Source organism: Vigna umbellata, chromosome 4, assembly GCF_029865625.1.
Source record: "Vigna umbellata cultivar VRB3 chromosome 4, Vumbellata_1.0, whole genome shotgun sequence".
Lineage (NCBI taxonomy): Eukaryota > Viridiplantae > Streptophyta > Magnoliopsida > Fabales > Fabaceae > Vigna > Vigna umbellata.
Window position 1 is genome coordinate 38,016,971 of NC_142168.1, and position 19,280 is coordinate 38,036,250.

A 19,280-nucleotide genomic window follows, 5' to 3' on the forward strand; every position below is an offset into this window, starting at 1 on the left:
TATTTATGTTATTGCTTTTGAAAAGAAGTCATTGTTGGAAGCTATGTTATTTTTTGTATTACTAAATCGTTAGTGTTGTTGTTGTTTTTTACAGACTAGAAGTGAAGATGTTGGTTGCAATTACCACAGATGATGTGTTATGAGAAAAGAAAGGATATTTTTTTTTTGATAGGAATTGTATTTCTTATTCCATGATAAGAGAGTACAATTTTACATATATATAATTGTTTGAAACAATATATAAACGGAATATAAATATAAAAATAGAATATAAATATATGAAGATAAATGCACAGATATGAACGGAAAATAAATTAAATCCAATATCCCCCCTCAAGCTGCAGCATATATATCCTTAATGCTCAGCTTGGACAACAAAGATTGAAATTGTGCTGGATGCAAAGCTTTAGTATGAATGTCTGCAAGTTGTGCTGAAGTAGGAATGGACAGTAAGAAATACAATTTCTATCCTTTCTTTTCTCATAACATGATGCACTGAAGTTGAGATTAAGGAAAGGAGTACCATTGTAAAGTGCGATGGAAGGGATGGCACTTTTGTGAAGAATGAAGAAAATGATGGTCATACGAAAATGATATGTAACTTGGAGAAATATGTTAAGATTCTTCAAAAATGGATTAAGGTGTTCATAAGGGTGGTTTATATTCTTTTGTATCATGAACATAATTGTGTTTTCAATGTTGATAACAAATCCATGATGTGTTGTAATAATATTATTGATTGTACTTAGTTAACTTAAATTGGTGTTAGTTAGGATGTAAAATTGTCATTGTGTAATGTTGGTGTGTTGTTTAGTGTAACTTAAGATTAATGTTTAGTGTAAGATCCTTGAAAATATTTGTATGTTAAAATGTAAGATCCATGAAAAAAAAAATATTTATAATAGTAAATTTTAACATTTTATTAGTAATAATAATTTTAATGGATAGAAAAATGTAAATTTTTGGATATAAAGTTATAGTAATTTTGGAGGGAGAGCTTCAAATTTTTGATAACTTATTTAGGATTTTTTTAGAAATGTGAATAGTGAATAGTGAATAGTAAATAGTAAATAGTGAATAGTGAATAGTGAATAGTTAAAAAAAAAATATTAAAATAAATTATGGAAGAGAACACTCCACGTAGAATTAATCATTCAGAGATAAGAATGGTGAATAAAAAAATAATTTTTGAATAGTAAAAATGAATAGTAAAAGTGAATAGTAAAAATGAATAGTAAAAATGAATAGTAAAATTTTTGGCTATAAATAGCCAAGGGGGGGAGGCTGAAGATTTACACCAAAATTCTAGAGAAATTGTGAGAGAAGAGAGTTAGAGGAAATTCTAGTTAAAGAGGGGAAATTCTGGAAGTTTCCGGAGAACGGTTTGAGAAGAGGAAACTAAGTCTGGAATAGAGGTAAGGGAAGCTAACTTTGAGTATTTCTTTTTGTATTATCTTGAGTCTTGAATATGCTATATTTTTCTTTTGTCTGATTTTAAATCTTAAATATGGAGTATTTTGTTTCGAATTTTAAATGAGAATATGTTTTTTTTGTGTGTTAATATCCAAGTGTGATAATTGTAAAATGTGATATTGATTATGTTATGTCAATTGTATGTTATTAGTGGTTTATATTTTTATTTTGGAAGGATTAGAAATTGTCTAACCGGCTCTGCCAGATTCAATTTCTTGTTTCCCCAAACATTTTATTGTTTTCCTTATTTATTTTTATTGTATTTTGGAAGGATTAGAAATTGTCTAACCGGCTCTGCCAGATTCAATTTCTTGATTCCCCAAACTTTTTTTTATTTCCTTCCGTATTTATTTTATTACATTTTTGGAAGGATTAGAAGTTGTCTAACCGGCTCTGCCAGATTCAACTTCTTGTTTCCCCAAACTATTTATTTCTTTACTTATTTATTTTATTGCATTTTTGGAAGGATTAGAAGTTGTCTAACCGGCTCTGCCAGATTCAACTTCTTATTTCCCCAGACATGTATTGTTCTTGTTATTTAATTATATTGTATTGATGGATGGATTAGAAGTTGTCTAACCGGCTCTGCCAGATTCAACTTCTTGTTTCCCCATGAATTTTTATATTAAGATTATTTTTATGATTGTCAAATATTGTATTCTTCTATGACCATTTATAGTAATGTTTTATTATTGTTAATTGTTTATAATTATCTTGTATGAATTCTATTATGGATGTTTATTGTGATGATTTTATTGAATGAGTTTGTTGGCTGAAATTAATCTTGTTGGAAGGTTTGGAATAAGGGTTCTATAATAGCTTGTATATGGGTATTAAATATATATACAGTGTTTGAGGTTGTTGTGAGAGGAAGTAAAATTAGGCATTTTAAGATTTAGAGCATAAGAAAACAAGGTAGATAAATTAAATAAATAAATTGTTAATTATTGAAGGCCTCCCTTTGTTGGTAGGATAGAGGAACCTTAAAAACCTGAGTTGGCACATCCCTGATCATAGAGCAGCCCTGGCCTGGTCCAGTCAGTTGTGACTAGTCATATGTGCTGGCGTCGAAGGTGAGTTTGATGCGTTCAGACATCTGGGTCCTCTCCGGTGACCAATTGGGGTAAAGAAAAATCTCTACTAGGATGAAAATAAAATAAAACAAGTTGATTGTAGATGCATAATATTATCATGGTAAAAATTTCATATATATTTTATTTATCATTACATTGAGCCCAGACTTTAATATGTAGTTCCTAAGATATGTTGATGTATTTTGGTTGATCCATGATCTTTGTTTGGTGAAAATATGTTGAGTTATACTCGTTATGGGCAAAATGAGTTTATAATATGAAGCATGATATCTGTCAATGTGTTTAATTTATCGATACCAAAACGGGTTATTATGAATTCATGATTAAAGAATGAACATGATTGAGTTAGGTGGATAAGAGGGTATGAATTGTTGGTTTTTATGAAATGTTGGAGTGGATATGAGAAATCATTACTTATGAAATGATGTTTACTACCGGGAGTAGTATGTTCGAGTTATACCATGAGAGTTTGGTATGAGCAAAGTAACACCTGAGATTTATGGAAGCAGGCAGAGAGGGGTCTGACCATAAGGCTTCAGAAAGTAGGACATAGTATGTAAGTGAGGCTTAAGGAAGCAGGCAGAGAGCGGTCTGACCATAAGGCTTCATGAGTAAGCATGGTACACTTGTAAGATTTATGGAAATGAGAAAGATGATTTTGATAATGATGAATTAATGACATCGGAATAATGATATTTTATCAATTGCAGAAATACCTGATTTTAATATTTTTGTTACAAGTTTAATGATTTTATGATATGGTTGGCTTACCCTTATTTGTTTGTACTATGATCATATAACTCATGTTATATGTGATTAGATAATGTTGCAGATGCGGTTGAAAAAGCTTAGAGATGAGAGAGATGCGGGGAAAAACTTTCAGGGATTTTTGTAAAAAGAATAAATTTGTATTGGGAAGATTATGTTGTGTAAAATTTATAAGTTGAAATTTCAATGGTGAAGACTATATTGTTTAAAGTTTGTAAGTTTGGTATTGTACTTTGGAGTAATTGAAATAAAGTTTGATTGTTTATATGAGATATCAAATTAATTTAGTCTCTACTATCAGTAATACCCTTTAAAATATTCGGGTGTTACATTTAGCATGTAAAATTTCCATTGTGTAATGTTGGTGTGTTGTTTAGTGTAATGTTTTTCAATCAATTGAACAATTTTAGAAGTTTGAAACAACTTGTGATCTTAGTGGCCTTGGCATTGTGTAATGTTGGTGTGTTGTTTAATGTAATAATTTTCTATTAATTGAAAAATTACAAAAGTTTGAAAGAGTTTGTGATGTTGGTGGCACAACTGCCAAAAATAATAAAAATGCTATAATCAAAAAATAAATATTGATAAATTGAGAAGTAATAATATGAATCAACACTTGATAAGTACATGACAAAAAGGTTCATAGAACTTTTATAAAAGTACATGAAAAAAGTTGGTATAAGGTTCACCTAACTTTTACAAAAGCACATAATAAAACATGCAACTTCAAAACATGTCATGGTTTGGAAATTTGTGCCCTCCTAGCATTAAGCTTAACCCTCATGTGATACTTCATTAAATTATGTTGATATTGTTGGTGACAAAACTGGTTGGAAGAGTGAGTAGGTTGGTGTGGTTGCTGGAATAATGAAGTAACCTGTGTTGCTTTTGTTGATGGCACAATCGATAGGGATAATTAAGAATTTTGGTGTGGTTTCTGGGAATGCACAACACCTTCATATTGAGGAGTTTATTAAGTAACTTTGAGGCAAGAACTTCTGTTATCTCCAATTTTCCTACAAATGCGACATCTTTTGCATAACCCTGCTTTTGTTAGTTGTATTTCATCCTTTCTTATCTTCCATTATTCCAATCTTATTTTCTTCTTAGATCTTCCTAGCAATATTCTTTTACCTCGAGAAAACACATCAGGATATGTAGTAATCTCTCATATGTTTTGGTTGTTGATAAGATATATAATTGATGTGTATATTTCTTCATAGTGAACTTCCTAAACAAACTAGAGCTAAAATATTCTTCATCTATATTTAGAAACTTCATTGCAGTCAGGGAATGACAACATGTTACATAGAAGGTTGTGAAGAGTCAAGAATATTTTAGGAGTGTCTTATAAGAATTGCTCAATAAACGTTGATGATGTTATAGATATGAAACGAGATTTGGTTGTAATCATAGATGGATTCAATCTAACTATTAATATATCTTAGGTGCTTCGGTTTTTTACACTCCTTGATGTCTATAAATATTTGATTGTGTTAAAACTACTTCATTGTGTATTTGTCTCAGAATTGTTTGTTCTTAAGTGTGTTGAGGGAGTTCTCTATGCTTTGCTATAAGTAAATGATGTTTTTTCTTTTAAAATAATGATATTAAATTCAAAGGAATTTTTGAGATTCGAGAATGTGAGTGATAAATGTGTATCTTATTTTTATAATGACAATAAATTTAAGTTTCTTTTTAGTCCTAGATTGATAATCAAGGAAGATTTGGAGACATTATTAGTCCTAGATTACTTTTCTCAATAACTTCGTACCTAAAAACTTCTCAATATCTATTTCCTGTTGCCAAGGTGATTTAGATGTTTATGTTTCCACTTTAAAATAGGATAGAAGTTTTTCTAATTTAGATTTCCTCAAATTTTTTTCTTTTATTTTAAATATAATGGCTTTCTTTAACTCTAGAGTAAGATTATAGTACAATAACCCTCACACTCGAGTAAGTAGAAGCCACCATTATAATGATAGTTGAAACTTTCTTGATTTACGAGGATGTACAGAAAAAAGAATAACAAACTGTGATTTTCAAAATCGGAGGCACGAGAAAATTGATTTCGAAATTAAAAAATCATGTCTTTCTAAGAACATAACTAAAACAAATTTTTTATTTGTTTACAATGAGCTTCATAACTCACTCTTAAAAGCTGCACGTGCTTTTAGAGAACCAAAAGATACTCATCAATACTTCTTTTGAAATGTCATTTAAAATATCCACGTTCTTGCAAGATAGGATTAAACATATCAACATTGATAATACTCTCTGATTAATCTCGTCCAAACAAAAGGATTTGGTAAAAGTAAAACCTGTCGATAATTCTAAAGTTGACATCTTTTGGTGGATTCTAATGGAGAAAAGGTGATTGTGATCGGTGTTCTGTTTGTGGGTTTTGACTGCAAAAAGAAAATTAGTTTTTTTTTTTTGTAGATTTAAAGTTCTGATTTTGGTGGGAAGGACGAACCCTGTGTGAACTCAGCCGTTTCTAAATAAAAAAGGGTGTAAGAAGAATGAACCTTGTTTTGAATATAAAGTATCTGTGTGACCATAGAAAGATCTATAGCAAATTACTTTTAACACAAAAATCCATCCAGCAGGTTTATACAGCATGAAAGAGGGTCCCATAAAAAACAGAAGAAAGAAAACATTAATAATAATACGACAAATGTCAAAACTGCAAAGAACTAAATGTCCAATAATGTTCATTCTGATATGCTGGAGCTTTATGTCCAAAATATCTCAACAGATTAAGAGAAGAGGTGGGGGCTTAAGCAGGCAAGGATTTCTCAAATGAGAAATTATCACTCATAAAATTTCTGAACCGAAAATCGAAGTCATTCAATACCATGCTATCCAACGAGGGAGATTTCACTTCATCTTCGAAGAATGTTCCCTTCTGGTACTCATGGAACTATTACAAAAAGAGGCTGCATGAAACACAAAGTATGAGTTAAAGGAATGAAGCATGTACATTCTAGACAAACATGCACGTGTACACATACACAAAAGGTAGAGAGAGAATACCGTTTCTAAACTGACTGGCTTGCTATCCTCAATCAATATCTCAGCTATTGTTCCTGACTGATCAGCCTGTCAACAAGTAATGAAGATAACCAATATATTAGAGGATCTGGTTTCAGGCTACTAGAAACTGTTTCTCAAGGAGAATCGTTACATTACAGTGGAAAATTGTGAATCCAATAGGCTCTTAGAGGGTCATGTTTCTTCCATGTTAAGAAGATTTTCATAATAAAACACTCGGAATGACTCTCCTTTTCATTTATCTCCTAAAACCAATTACTCACCATACTTTGCAATGTTCACCACCACCACATAGTTTACTTGTACCATAATCCCTTCATACCACTCCTATTGCAATCCATGTATTTAGGGAGTGTATTACTTTAGAATTTTAAACGTTTTAAAAGACTCTCTTTTGATAAAAAGGGATTTAAATTCTCTCCTGATTACTGCAGCAAGAGAGTCTTGTTTAATAAATCATAATACAGTTAAATTAAAAACCAACTAACCAACTAAACAAAAATGCATGCCCATTCTTCTCTCATAGTTCTATTTGACTTGTATTTCAACGATAGATTAAGTAATAAGCGTAATGAGTTGTTAGAATTTATTAAATAGGACCTCTCCCGGTTAAAGTAAAGAGGAGAGTATCTTAATCCATAAAAATGTCCTACTGTATTCAACCAAGACTTTTATATAATATAATAATGGTATTGAATTAGGATTTCTCATATGATTAGTGTGTTAACTGTTAATGCAGCTGAAATTAATGCAGCTGAAACAGGTGGCAATACAGTAGCTAGTTTGAGCAGCACTATCAGGCCTGTGCTTATAGATTTGTTAACTGCCAGATTTTTGTAACACAGATTTCTGTATATAGTACTATATATGGAAGGATAATCTTTAGAGTGGAACAAATATACCAAGTTATATGGGAAAACATGAAGTAAACAACATAGTTAAAAGAGAAGAATAAAAAATGTAATAATATACTATACCAAATTGGAAAGGAAATATACACACCTCAATTTCATTCATCAGTTTCATAGCCTCAATAATGCAAATAACCTGACCTTTCTTCACTTTATCGCCCACCTGAAGCAACAGCAAAAATAATTGGTCTCTTCATTGATTAACTAAGTAAACATGGCAACAATTAGCTTCATAAATCATCATTTGCAAAATGACACCTCAACAGAAAATAAAGAGAATGGTACTTAAATTGTGTGTGTCAACAAACCTTGACAAATGGCGGTTCACCAGGTGCTGGACTCCTGTAGAAAGTTCCTGCCATTGGACTTTTCAGCGGTGGGTGAGAAGATGAGCTTGCTTTTCCAGGGGCAGGTAAGGCAGGCACTGCTTTTGGAGGTGGGGAGCTAGTAGGAGCAGCTGCAGGTGCTGCTGGCGGCGGTGGTGGGAATGCAGCATAGTGCATCGGAGGTGGTGATGCTGGGGCCGGTGGAGGCTGCAGTGCTTCTTTCTTTCTAATCATGAGCTCACAATCTGATTGCTTAAGTTGAAGTTCCACAATATCTCTTGAATCAACAAGTCTAGCCATGGAAATGGTATTAAATTGAATCTTTGGAAACAAAGAACACCCTAACAAGAGACATGATAAATACAAAAAAACAAGCGATTGCATTAAAAAAAGTGAAATCTTACTTTATAAGGTCTGAAACTTGAGAGATGAATGCAGTAATTGAAGCTTCATCTGCAACAGTGCCCCCAGAGTGTTTTCCATTAGGCACATCTTTTTCTTTTGATGACGCAACATTAGGTTCTTTGACAGTTACAGGGGCAGAATTAGAATTAGAATTTTCAACTTTAGCAGCCTACAATATACAAAGCAGGGTGGCTTATGGTAAAATTTTCTGAATCAATCAAGAACACGTTTGAACAGGAGGATAACATTTAATTCATAATAAAACTCGTGTGAACTGAAAAAAAGAAAACAAAGGACTCAGTGTAAACTGACCTTCAGAACAGAAAATTGCTTCCTGTTAGCACACTGCAAGAAACAACGAATAACAATAGAATAATTAATTAATCAATGAGAGGAAACTATTGTTGTAATTAGAAGAAATATCTATAGAATCTTCTTAATTAGAGAAAATAAGTGTATAATCTTCTAGATTATTTTTTAGTACATTGTTTTCTTATTTCTCTTTTTTAGAAGATTAGATTGCTACAAGCACAGGTAAAGAGAATGTAATTGTCATTGAATGAAAATAATAAAATCATTCCCTTTTTCAAATACTATGTCTGTGAAGCTTTTGACCATTTTGTTATTTATTCAGTGAATCATACCCTATCTACAAACGGGAAGTGTTTCAATTGACAATTTATAATTTCTATAATTTTAATCATATTATGGCAAATCGGCCAACAAGCCCAATATTTGAATGCTATTTGCCGTTGTGTCTAACAAAGCCTTGTTATGTTGTTGTGTAATTGTATAGTATTGTCTTAACTTTGACACAGCACTAAATTCAATATGCTCATTCTTCCACGAACATTCAGAAACAGTAAGGATAATCATTGACAAAGGTATCTTATCATCGTTATCGCTAAAATAAATCAATAGAAAAAAACACTAACAGTACTAAAATAATCAGAGAAAAAATATTTTTTGTGTGGATTACACAATGTGCCATCCTTGATTAGTTGGTAAAGGTATCCTTTCTTGATTTACAACCAAAATCAATTGAACAAAACATTAACATATTCAGAGAAGAAATTATATGTTTTTTTTGTGGATTACATAATGTGTCATCCAGAAATCATTGATATAAGTATCATTTCTCCTCTTACAACTAAGATAAAAGAATCAAGCAAAATATTTACACTATTAAAGTAACAAAGAGGATTTGTTTTTCGGATTATTATATAATGTGTCATCCTTAAAAACAATAGATGCTCAAAACCTCAATCACAACAAACACAAATTCACAGACAAAATAATTCTCTTCCTCTCTGTCTCTTATAGATAGCTATAGACATAGATATATAGATAGATAGAGATGAACATTCATACCTGAATCCTAGATGATGCAGATTCAGCAGGCAAAGATCTGAATGATAGAAAAGGCTTGAAGCCGAACCCACTTTGAAATGGAACAAGTTGGGATTTGAACCCAGGAGAGGGAGATGAAATAGAAGGGCACTTGGGGCATGGGACCGAGAATGAGGCCATTTCGAAACCACCCCACGAACCAAAAACCAGACTTTCCTTTTTGTATTCCCAAAGGAGTGCGTGATCTGCGAAGAAGGTGAGAATGATTATGTGGGTGGATATGAGAATATAAGGTTAGAGGCGTTGAGACCAAAGACGGTGTGGGTGTGAGGAGAAATATGAGAAGACACGAAAAGGGTAAAATGGTGCAATGAGGGTTGATGGAGAATGCATAGGAGAATTCAAACACTTTCGTTTGGATCACATTTTACAAGTTCAGTTTCGATGATTACGATGCAAGTTCTATAACCATCACTTTGTCACATTTTTAACTAACTTGAAAAACCAACTTGATTATTATTAGGGTTAACTAAAATTCAAGAACATTCTAAATTTTGAATATTTATTATTGATTTTTATAAATAGAATTTTATGTATATTAAGTAATCAAATTTTTTTATAATTTTAAATTGAGTTTTATTTTATTTTATTCCATCCTTTGATTACGTTAGAAGATGGTTATATATTGTCTAATTATTTACTTTTACTTATTAAGAAATATAAGAATTTATAATTAATATCAAATGTTGTTAATGTAACATTGTGATTGAATTTAATTGTTTTATTGAAACTAAGAATTATAAAATTATTATTTTATTTGATACGTTAATAAGTTGATTTTAAATTTCATTTAATTTTATACATTAACTTATAGATTCAGATTTGTATTCACATTATAGGATAAATTTATTTTATTTCTAGTTAACGTAAAATCTTTAATATAATTTCTCACATATATATTTGGATTTAATATTAAATATTTATGATACTTCAATAGCAGCTTGATAGTAAGTGTTACGATAAGTTCAACAATAAATTTTACAAAAATAAGTTTTTAAATGATTGTTAAGTGACTATATTGATTAAGTGAGAGTATGGATATATGTAATTTAAATTTTTTGTCCACGTGTTATGTCTGTGCTGGGCCACGCTATTAACCTGTGGACAACAAATTTTTTTGAAAAATTTAATTAAAAACACAAAAAAAAAACTATAAATATGATATGTCTTTATTAGGAATCAAGATTGATTCCTTACTGTCAAAGAAGACAGTAAACCTCTGTATTTAATGTTTTCTGTTTTGTTAGTTTTAGGCTTTAATGGTTTGTTACAGAGCTCTATAAATAGAGCTCTCCTTTCTTGTTCATAGTAAGAAACAGAACACAGACTTACAGAAACAGTATATTACACAGAATAATAAAACAAGAAAAGAGAAGGTTTTTCTTACCTCTCATGTCGAGCTCTTCATTTTTCTCTTCTCCGGCGTCGTCAACAACTGTCTCCTCCGCCGCAGATCTGCCCTAGAGTGGCCGGAGCTCCATCGCCAAGGGAGTTCTCTCTTTCGCTCTGATCTCTCTCATCTCACGCGTTTCTTACACTGCCAACGTGGCTAGGACAATAGCCTTACTTTTCTGCGTATAAGCCACTATGGGCTGGGCCGTTCATACGGACATACAATGTTGGGCCATTCCTAAAATGGTATCAGAGCAGGTCTAGTGCCTGCTCTGTTTCCGTTGCCTCTGATTCACTTCTTGGTATCTTCTTGGGCAGTTTCTTGAACCCATTCCTTATGGAACAAACAGATCAATTTCATAGCCCTTACTATCTGCATCCAGGTGAGAACCCGGGCCTCACCCTCATTACACAAACTCTGAATGAGAGCAACTATTCCTCATGGAGCAGAAGTATGAGGAGAGCCTTACTCTCCAAGAACAAAATCAAATTCATTGATGGGTCTATAAACAAGCCCCTGAAAACAGACACACTGTTTGATGCATGGGAAAGGTGTAATGTAATGATACTTTCTTGGATAACCAAGACTCTCTCCCCACAGATTGCTGAAAGCGTCATATACATTGAAGAAGCCAAGGAACTATGGGATGAACTGAAAGAACGGTTCTCTAAAGGGGATTACTTCAAGATTTCAGACCTGCTGCAGGACATACACTCTATCAAACAGGGAGAGAGAGGAGTAAGCCAGTATTTCACTGATTTGAAAATTCTATGGGAGGAGTTGGAATCTCTAAGACCCATACCCACTTGTACATGTAAGGTTCCATGCAGTTGTGATCTCTCTAAGGTTTCCCTAAAGTACAGGGAAATGGAACTTGTGATATGCTTCTTAAAAGGGCTGAATGACTCATACAATACTGTCAGGACACAGATTCTTTTGATGGATCCCTTACCTAATGTTAATCGTGTTTTTTCACTCATTATGCAACAAGAGAGACAAGAGAAACATAGCTCTCCCGAGATCAAGGTTCTAGCTAATGCTAGTGATAAAAGCAATCAATGGAAGGGCCAAGGAAGAGGCTCTGGCCTTCGTACCCAAGGAAGGGGAAGGGGTAGAAATCCTAACTATGGAAAGCAATGCTCCTTTTGCAACAAAATGAACCACACTGTGGATGAGTGTTATTCCAAACACGGATACCCTCCTTGGTTTAAGAAAGGTGACAACAATCAAGACAAGAAAAATGATTGGGGCACTGCCAATGCCTGCCAAGCCAATACTGAGACAGAAGGGGCCCAAAGCACACAACAGACCAACAATGGAAATATTTTCAGCCCTTTCACAGCAGAGCAGATGCAAAAACTCATTAGAATGATGGACAAGATTGATGACCCGCCTCACAAAGTCAATCAAGTTCAAAGGGGGGACACCGAACACAAACAAGGTAATTTTTCTTGGATAATAGACACTGGTGCCACAGATCATGTGACACATGATAGGGCAAATTTTGTGACTTTATATAAAATCAAACCTGTTTCTGTAAAGCTACCAAACAATACAATTTTAACTGCTGAGTATGCTGGAACTGTCTGTTTTACAAAAGAATTAGTCATTTTAATGTCCTTTACATCCCTGAATTCTGTTTTAATCTAATATCTGTTCAAAGCCTTACTAAAGATCTGGACTGCAGTCTAATATTTTCCTCTAAGACTTGTCAGATACAGGAGAACCATACATTGAAGATGATTGGATGTGCTAACTCTTGGAAGGGCCTCTATTATCTACAAGCTCTCCCTAATTCTGACCAAAGATATAATGCTAAAGCTGTTTTTTCTTTTAAGCACCTAAATGTAAACCTGTGGCACTGTAGACTGGGCCACCCAGGAGCCAAGGTTATGAAACATATATGTGATAGTTTTCCCTATGTTAAGGCTGACATCAATACTGTTTGTGACACTTGTCACTATGCTAAGCAGCGAAAGTTACCCTTTTCTAAAAGTGTTTCTGCCACTACTGATTGCTTTGAAATTATGCATTGTGATATATGGGGTCCTCTTAATGTCATTTCTGTCCATGGTCATAAGTACTTTCTAACCATAGTAGATGATTACAGTAGGCATACTTGGATTTTTCTCATGAATAATAAGGGGCAAACTAGAGAACTATTGCAGAATTTTGTGATTAAAATCAAAAACCAGTTTAATAAACTAGTTAAAACTATAAGGTCTGACAATGGCCCTGAATTTAATTGTGTGGATTTTTATAATGTGCATGGCATTAACCACCAGAGGAGTTGTGTTGAAACTCCGGAACAGAACTCTGTGGTTGAGAGGAAGCACCAACATATTTTGAATGTGACTCGTGGGCTCTTATTTCAAGCCAATATTCCTAATGCTTACTGGTCATATGCTGTTGGCCATGCTGTTTATTTGATAAACAGATTGCCTACTGCCATTCTTAACCACAAAAGCCCTCATGAAATTCTCTACAAGCTACCTCCCACCTTTCTAGATCTCAAAATCTTTGGTTGTTTATGTTTTGCCTCAACTTTAGAGAATAACAGAAGCAAACTTGACCCTAGAGCTAGGAAAGGAATTTTCCTAGGATACAAATATGGTGTGAAAGGATACATTGTGCTTGATGTTCATAGTAAAGAACTGTTTATCAGCAGAAATGTCATATTCCATGAGGATGTTTTCCCTTACAAAGAACCACAGGACAGCAGAGCCCATTGTGATGTTGGGAAGGACAAAACCGATGCCCTAACCGACCTCCTACAAGATCAGTATCCTACCAGTGACAACAACCATAATGAGCTCAACAATACTTACCAAACTGCAGTAGAGCAGTCAGAGGAGCAACCCTCAGATAATGAAGAAAACAGTACTGGCACCAGCAGTAGCCCCAACAGTCAGAGACATAGAAGGTCTGACAGACCCAGAAGGACTCCCACATACTTGAAGGATTACATCCACCAGGTGAATCAATCCTCAACTATTAAAAATAGTCTAAAAACCCCCTATCCCATTTCTGACTTGTTATGCTGTGATAATCTTACAGAAAAGCACTTAAGATACACCATGGTTGTCACCGGGAACAAGGAACCCAAATCTTACAGTGAAGCAAAAGGGATGACTGAGTGGGTGAAGGCCATGCAGAGAGAAATCCAAGCTCTACAGGACAATAACACATGGATTTTGACACCACTGCCTGCAGGGAAGACCACAATAGGTTGTAAATGGGTGTATAAAACCAAATACAGGGCCGATGGCAGCATTGAAAGGTACAAAGCCCGCTTAGTTGCAAAGGGCTATACACAGCAGGAAGGAATAGACTACCTAGACACCTTCTCTCCTGTGGCTAAGCTTACCACAGTTAGACTACTCATTGCCCTAGTTGCTTCTAACAGATGGTTTCTACACCAACTGGACGTTGACAATGCTTTCTTGCATGGAGACCTCAATGAAGAAGTCTACATGGAACTACCTCCAGGTCTGGATGCTTGTGACAAAGGACAGGTTTGCAGATTAACAAAGTCTTTATATGGCTTAAAACAAGCCAGCAGACAGTGGTTTGAAAAACTCTCTTCTTTTCTAATAAATGCTAATTTCGTTCAATCTAAATCTGATCACTCTTTGTTTATTAAGAGGACACCTACAAGCTTTACTGCTTTACTTGTATATGTGGATGACATTGTGTTGACAGGGGACTCCATGATGGAAATCAACTACATAAAGGAATTACTCCACAACAGGTTTCGAATAAAGAACCTAGGGGAACTCAAATACTTTCTAGGGTTGGAAGTGGCCAGATCTAGAAAGGGTATTCACCTATGCCAAAGAAAGTATGCCTTGGACATACTAGAAGACACGGGAATGTTGGGGTGCAAGCCTTCGTCCACACCATTCCTAAGTGACACAAGCACTCTATACAAGTTGGACAGCTACCTGGATGACCCAGGTCCTTACAGGAGATTAATAGGGAAGCTTCTTTACCTCACAAATACAAGACCTGACCTATGTTTTACAGTAAATTTACTTAGCCAATTTGTTCACTCACCTACTGACTATCACTTCCGGGCCATTCAACATATTCTCAGGTACATTAAGTCCACGCCCTCTGAGGGATTGTTCTTCCCAGCTGACTCTCCTATGCAACTAAAAGCTTTTAGTGACTCTGACTGGGCAACATGTCCCAACACTAGAAGGTCCACAACAGGGTACTGCATCTTCCTTGGATCCTCACTCATCTCTTGGAAATCTAAAAAGCAGAAGACTGTTTCCAGATCCTCTACTGAAGCCGAATACAGGGCTCTTGCAGCCACTGTATGCGAGATACAGTGGCTCAGTTATCTACTTCAAGACCTTCAAGTAGAAGAGTCAGGTACGCCTGCCTTGTATTGCGACAACAAGTCTGCAAGGCATATAGCTCACAACCAGAGCTTCCATGAACGAACTAAGCACATCGAACTCGACTGCCATGTCGTCCGTGAGAAAGTCCAGGAACACCTCCTTAATCTTCTACCCGTACGCTCCGATCAGCAGCTGGCTGACATCTTCACGAAGTTCCCTCATCGTGTCAGATTTAGGTCAACTGTTCCCAAGCTTGGACTGACGACCATCCATAGTCCAGCTTGAGGGGAGGCTATTAGGAATCAAGATTGATTCCTTACTGTCAAAGAAGACAGTAAACCTCTGTATTTAATGTTTTCTGTTTTGTTAGTTTTAGGCTTTAATGGTTTGTTACAGAGCTCTATAAATAGAGCTCTCCTTTCTTGTTCATAGTAAGAAACAGAACACAGACTTACAGAAACAGTATATTACACAGAATAATAAAACAAGAAAAGAGAAGGTTTTTCTTACCTCTCATGTCGAGCTCTTCATTTTTCTCTTCTCCGGCGTCGTCAACAACTGTCTCCTCCGCCGCAGATCTGCCCTAGAGTGGCCGGAGCTCCATCGCCAAGGGAGTTCTCTCTTTCGCTCTGATCTCTCTCATCTCACGCGTTTCTTACACTGCCAACGTGGCTAGGACAATAGCCTTACTTTTCTGCGTATAAGCCACTATGGGCTGGGCCGTTCATACGGACATACAATGTTGGGCCATTCCTAAAATGGTATCAGAGCAGGTCTAGTGCCTGCTCTGTTTCCGTTGCCTCTGATTCACTTCTTGGTATCTTCTTGGGCAGTTTCTTGAACCCATTCCTTATGGAACAAACAGATCAATTTCATAGCCCTTACTATCTGCATCCAGGTGAGAACCCGGGCCTCACCCTCATTACACAAACTCTGAATGAGAGCAACTATTCCTCATGGAGCAGAAGTATGAGGAGAGCCTTACTCTCCAAGAACAAAATCAAATTCATTGATGGGTCTATAAACAAGCCCCTGAAAACAGACACACTGTTTGATGCATGGGAAAGGTGTAATGTAATGATACTTTCTTGGATAACCAAGACTCTCTCCCCACAGATTGCTGAAAGCGTCATATACATTGAAGAAGCCAAGGAACTATGGGATGAACTGAAAGAACGGTTCTCTAAAGGGGATTACTTCAAGATTTCAGACCTGCTGCAGGACATACACTCTATCAAACAGGGAGAGAGAGGAGTAAGCCAGTATTTCACTGATTTGAAAATTCTATGGGAGGAGTTGGAATCTCTAAGACCCATACCCACTTGTACATGTAAGGTTCCATGCAGTTGTGATCTCTCTAAGGTTTCCCTAAAGTACAGGGAAATGGAACTTGTGATATGCTTCTTAAAAGGGCTGAATGACTCATACAATACTGTCAGGACACAGATTCTTTTGATGGATCCCTTACCTAATGTTAATCGTGTTTTTTCACTCATTATGCAACAAGAGAGACAAGAGAAACATAGCTCTCCCGAGATCAAGGTTCTAGCTAATGCTAGTGATAAAAGCAATCAATGGAAGGGCCAAGGAAGAGGCTCTGGCCTTCGTACCCAAGGAAGGGGAAGGGGTAGAAATCCTAACTATGGAAAGCAATGCTCCTTTTGCAACAAAATGAACCACACTGTGGATGAGTGTTATTCCAAACACGGATACCCTCCTTGGTTTAAGAAAGGTGACAACAATCAAGACAAGAAAAATGATTGGGGCACTGCCAATGCCTGCCAAGCCAATACTGAGACAGAAGGGGCCCAAAGCACACAACAGACCAACAATGGAAATATTTTCAGCCCTTTCACAGCAGAGCAGATGCAAAAACTCATTAGAATGATGGACAAGATTGATGACCCGCCTCACAAAGTCAATCAAGTTCAAAGGGGGGACACCGAACACAAACAAGGTAATTTTTCTTGGATAATAGACACTGGTGCCACAGATCATGTGACACATGATAGGGCAAATTTTGTGACTTTATATAAAATCAAACCTGTTTCTGTAAAGCTACCAAACAATACAATTTTAACTGCTGAGTATGCTGGAACTGTCTGTTTTACAAAAGAATTAGTCATTTTTAATGTCCTTTACATCCCTGAATTCTGTTTTAATCTAATATCTGTTCAAAGCCTTACTAAAGATCTGGACTGCAGTCTAATATTTTCCTCTAAGACCTGTCAGATACAGGAGAACCATACATTGAAGATGATTGGATGTGCTAACTCTTGGAAGGGCCTCTATTATCTACAAGCTCTCCCTAATTCTGACCAAAGATATAATGCTAAAGCTGTTTTTTCTTTTAAGCACCTAAATGTAAACCTGTGGCACTGTAGACTGGGCCACCCAGGAGCCAAGGTTATGAAACATATATGTGATAGTTTTCCCTATGTTAAGGCTGACATCAATACTGTTTGTGACACTTGTCACTATGCTAAGCAGCGAAAGTTACCCTTTTCTAAAAGTGTTTCTGCCACTACTGATTGCTTTGAAATTATGCATTGTGATATATGGGGTCCTCTTAATGTCATTTCTGTCCATGGTCATAAGTACTTTCTAACCATAGTAGATGATTACAGTAGGCATACTTGGATTTTTCTCATGAATAATAAGGGGCAAACTAGAGAACTATTGCAGAATTTTGTGATTAAAATCAAAAACCAGTTTAATAAACTAGTTAAAACTATAAGGTCTGACAATGGCCCTGAATTTAATTGTGTGGATTTTTATAATGTGCATGGCATTAACCACCAGAGGAGTTGTGTTGAAACTCCGGAACAGAACTCTGTGGTTGAGAGGAAGCACCAACATATTTTGAATGTGACTCGTGGGCTCTTATTTCAAGCCAATATTCCTAATGCTTACTGGTCATATGCTGTTGGCCATGCTGTTTATTTGATAAACAGATTGCCTACTGCCATTCTTAACCACAAAAGCCCTCATGAAATTCTCTACAAGCTACCTCCCACCTTTCTAGATCTCAAAATCTTTGGTTGTTTATGTTTTGCCTCAACTTTAGAGAATAACAGAAGCAAACTTGACCCTAGAGCTAGGAAAGGAATTTTCCTAGGATACAAATATGGTGTGAAAGGATACATTGTGCTTGATGTTCATAGTAAAGAACTGTTTATCAGCAGAAATGTCATATTCCATGAGGATGTTTTCCCTTACAAAGAACCACAGGACAGCAGAGCCCATTGTGATGTTGGGAAGGACAAAACCGATGCCCTAACCGACCTCCTACAAGATCAGTATCCTACCAGTGACAACAACCATAATGAGCTCAACAATACTTACCAAACTGCAGTAGAGCAGTCAGAGGAGCAACCCTCAGATAATGAAGAAAACAGTACTGGCACCAGCAGTAGCCCCAACAGTCAGAGACATAGAAGGTCTGACAGACCCAGAAGGACTCCCACATACTTGAAGGATTACATCCACCAGGTGAATCAATCCTCAACTATTAAGAATGGTCTAAAAACCCCCTATCCCATTTCTGACTTGTTATGCTGTGATAATCTTACAGAAAAGCACTTAAGATACACCATGGTTGTCACCGGGAACAAGGAACCCAAATCTTACAGTGAAGCAAAAGGGATGACTGAGTGGGTGAAGGCCATGCAGAGAGAAATCCAAGCTCTACAGGACAATAACACATGGATTTTGACACCACTGCCTGCAGGGAAGACCACAATAGGTTGTAAATGGGTGTATAAAACCAAATACAGGGCCGATGGCAGCATTGAAAGGTACAAAGCCCGCTTAGTTGCAAAGGGCTATACACAGCAGGAAGGAATAGACTACCTAGACACCTTCTCTCCTGTGGCTAAGCTTACCACAGTTAGACTACTCATTGCCCTAGTTGCTTCTAACAGATGGTTTCTACACCAACTGGACGTTGACAATGCTTTCTTGCATGGAGACCTCAATGAAGAAGTCTACATGGAACTACCTCCAGGTCTGGATGCTTGTGACAAAGGACAGGTTTGCAGATTAACAAAGTCTTTATATGGCTTAAAACAAGCCAGCAGACAGTGGTTTGAAAAACT

General features: G+C 35.8%; 3 protein-coding genes across 3 annotated transcripts; 2 read left to right on the forward strand and 1 right to left on the reverse strand.

The window, feature by feature from the left end:
• Window positions 1–5,905: 5,905 nt before the first annotated feature.
• LOC124835467 (biotin carboxyl carrier protein of acetyl-CoA carboxylase, chloroplastic-like) lies at window positions 5,906–9,835 on the reverse strand. Its single transcript, XM_047310390.2, has 7 exons — window positions 9,403–9,835; window positions 8,344–8,376; window positions 8,031–8,200; window positions 7,609–7,918; window positions 7,392–7,463; window positions 6,372–6,437; window positions 5,906–6,274 (listed from the first exon to the last, which is right to left on the reverse strand). Exons 1-7 carry the CDS (start codon window positions 9,559–9,561, stop codon window positions 6,251–6,253), a joined length of 834 nt encoding a protein of 277 aa, XP_047166346.2. The 5' UTR covers window positions 9,562–9,835; the 3' UTR covers window positions 5,906–6,250.
• Window positions 9,836–11,140: 1,305 nt separating this feature from the next.
• Window positions 11,141–12,590, forward strand: LOC148200105 (uncharacterized). The gene is made up of 2 exons (XM_088111617.1): window positions 11,141–12,275; window positions 12,550–12,590. The coding sequence occupies exons 1-2, from the start codon at window positions 11,171–11,173 to the stop codon at window positions 12,588–12,590; spliced, it is 1,146 nt and encodes a 381-aa protein (XP_087967743.1). The 5' UTR covers window positions 11,141–11,170.
• A 3,415-nt stretch (window positions 12,591–16,005) lies between these two features.
• LOC148200106 (uncharacterized) lies at window positions 16,006–17,456 on the forward strand. The gene is made up of 2 exons (XM_088111386.1): window positions 16,006–17,140; window positions 17,416–17,456. The coding sequence occupies exons 1-2, from the start codon at window positions 16,036–16,038 to the stop codon at window positions 17,454–17,456; spliced, it is 1,146 nt and encodes a 381-aa protein (XP_087967512.1). The 5' UTR covers window positions 16,006–16,035.
• Window positions 17,457–19,280: the final 1,824 nt, after the last annotated feature.

Coding starts and splice junctions, on each gene's coding strand:
- LOC124835467 (XM_047310390.2), bottom strand. CDS start 9,561: ATGGCCTCATTCTCGGTCCCATGCCCCAAGTGCCCTTCTATTTCATCT. Junction 8,201..8,343: donor AGCAATTTTCTGTTCTGAAG/GTCAGTTTACAC, acceptor TGTATATTGTAG/GCTGCTAAAGTTGAAAATTC. Junction 6,438..7,391: donor AACTGATGAATGAAATTGAG/GTGTGTATATTT, acceptor ACTTGTTGACAG/GCTGATCAGTCAGGAACAAT.
- LOC148200105 (XM_088111617.1), top strand. CDS start 11,171: ATGGAACAAACAGATCAATTTCATAGCCCTTACTATCTGCATCCAGGT. Junction 12,276..12,549: donor GGACACCGAACACAAACAAG/GTAATTTTTCTT, acceptor AAGACTTGTCAG/ATACAGGAGAACCATACATT.
- LOC148200106 (XM_088111386.1), top strand. CDS start 16,036: ATGGAACAAACAGATCAATTTCATAGCCCTTACTATCTGCATCCAGGT. Junction 17,141..17,415: donor GGACACCGAACACAAACAAG/GTAATTTTTCTT, acceptor AAGACCTGTCAG/ATACAGGAGAACCATACATT.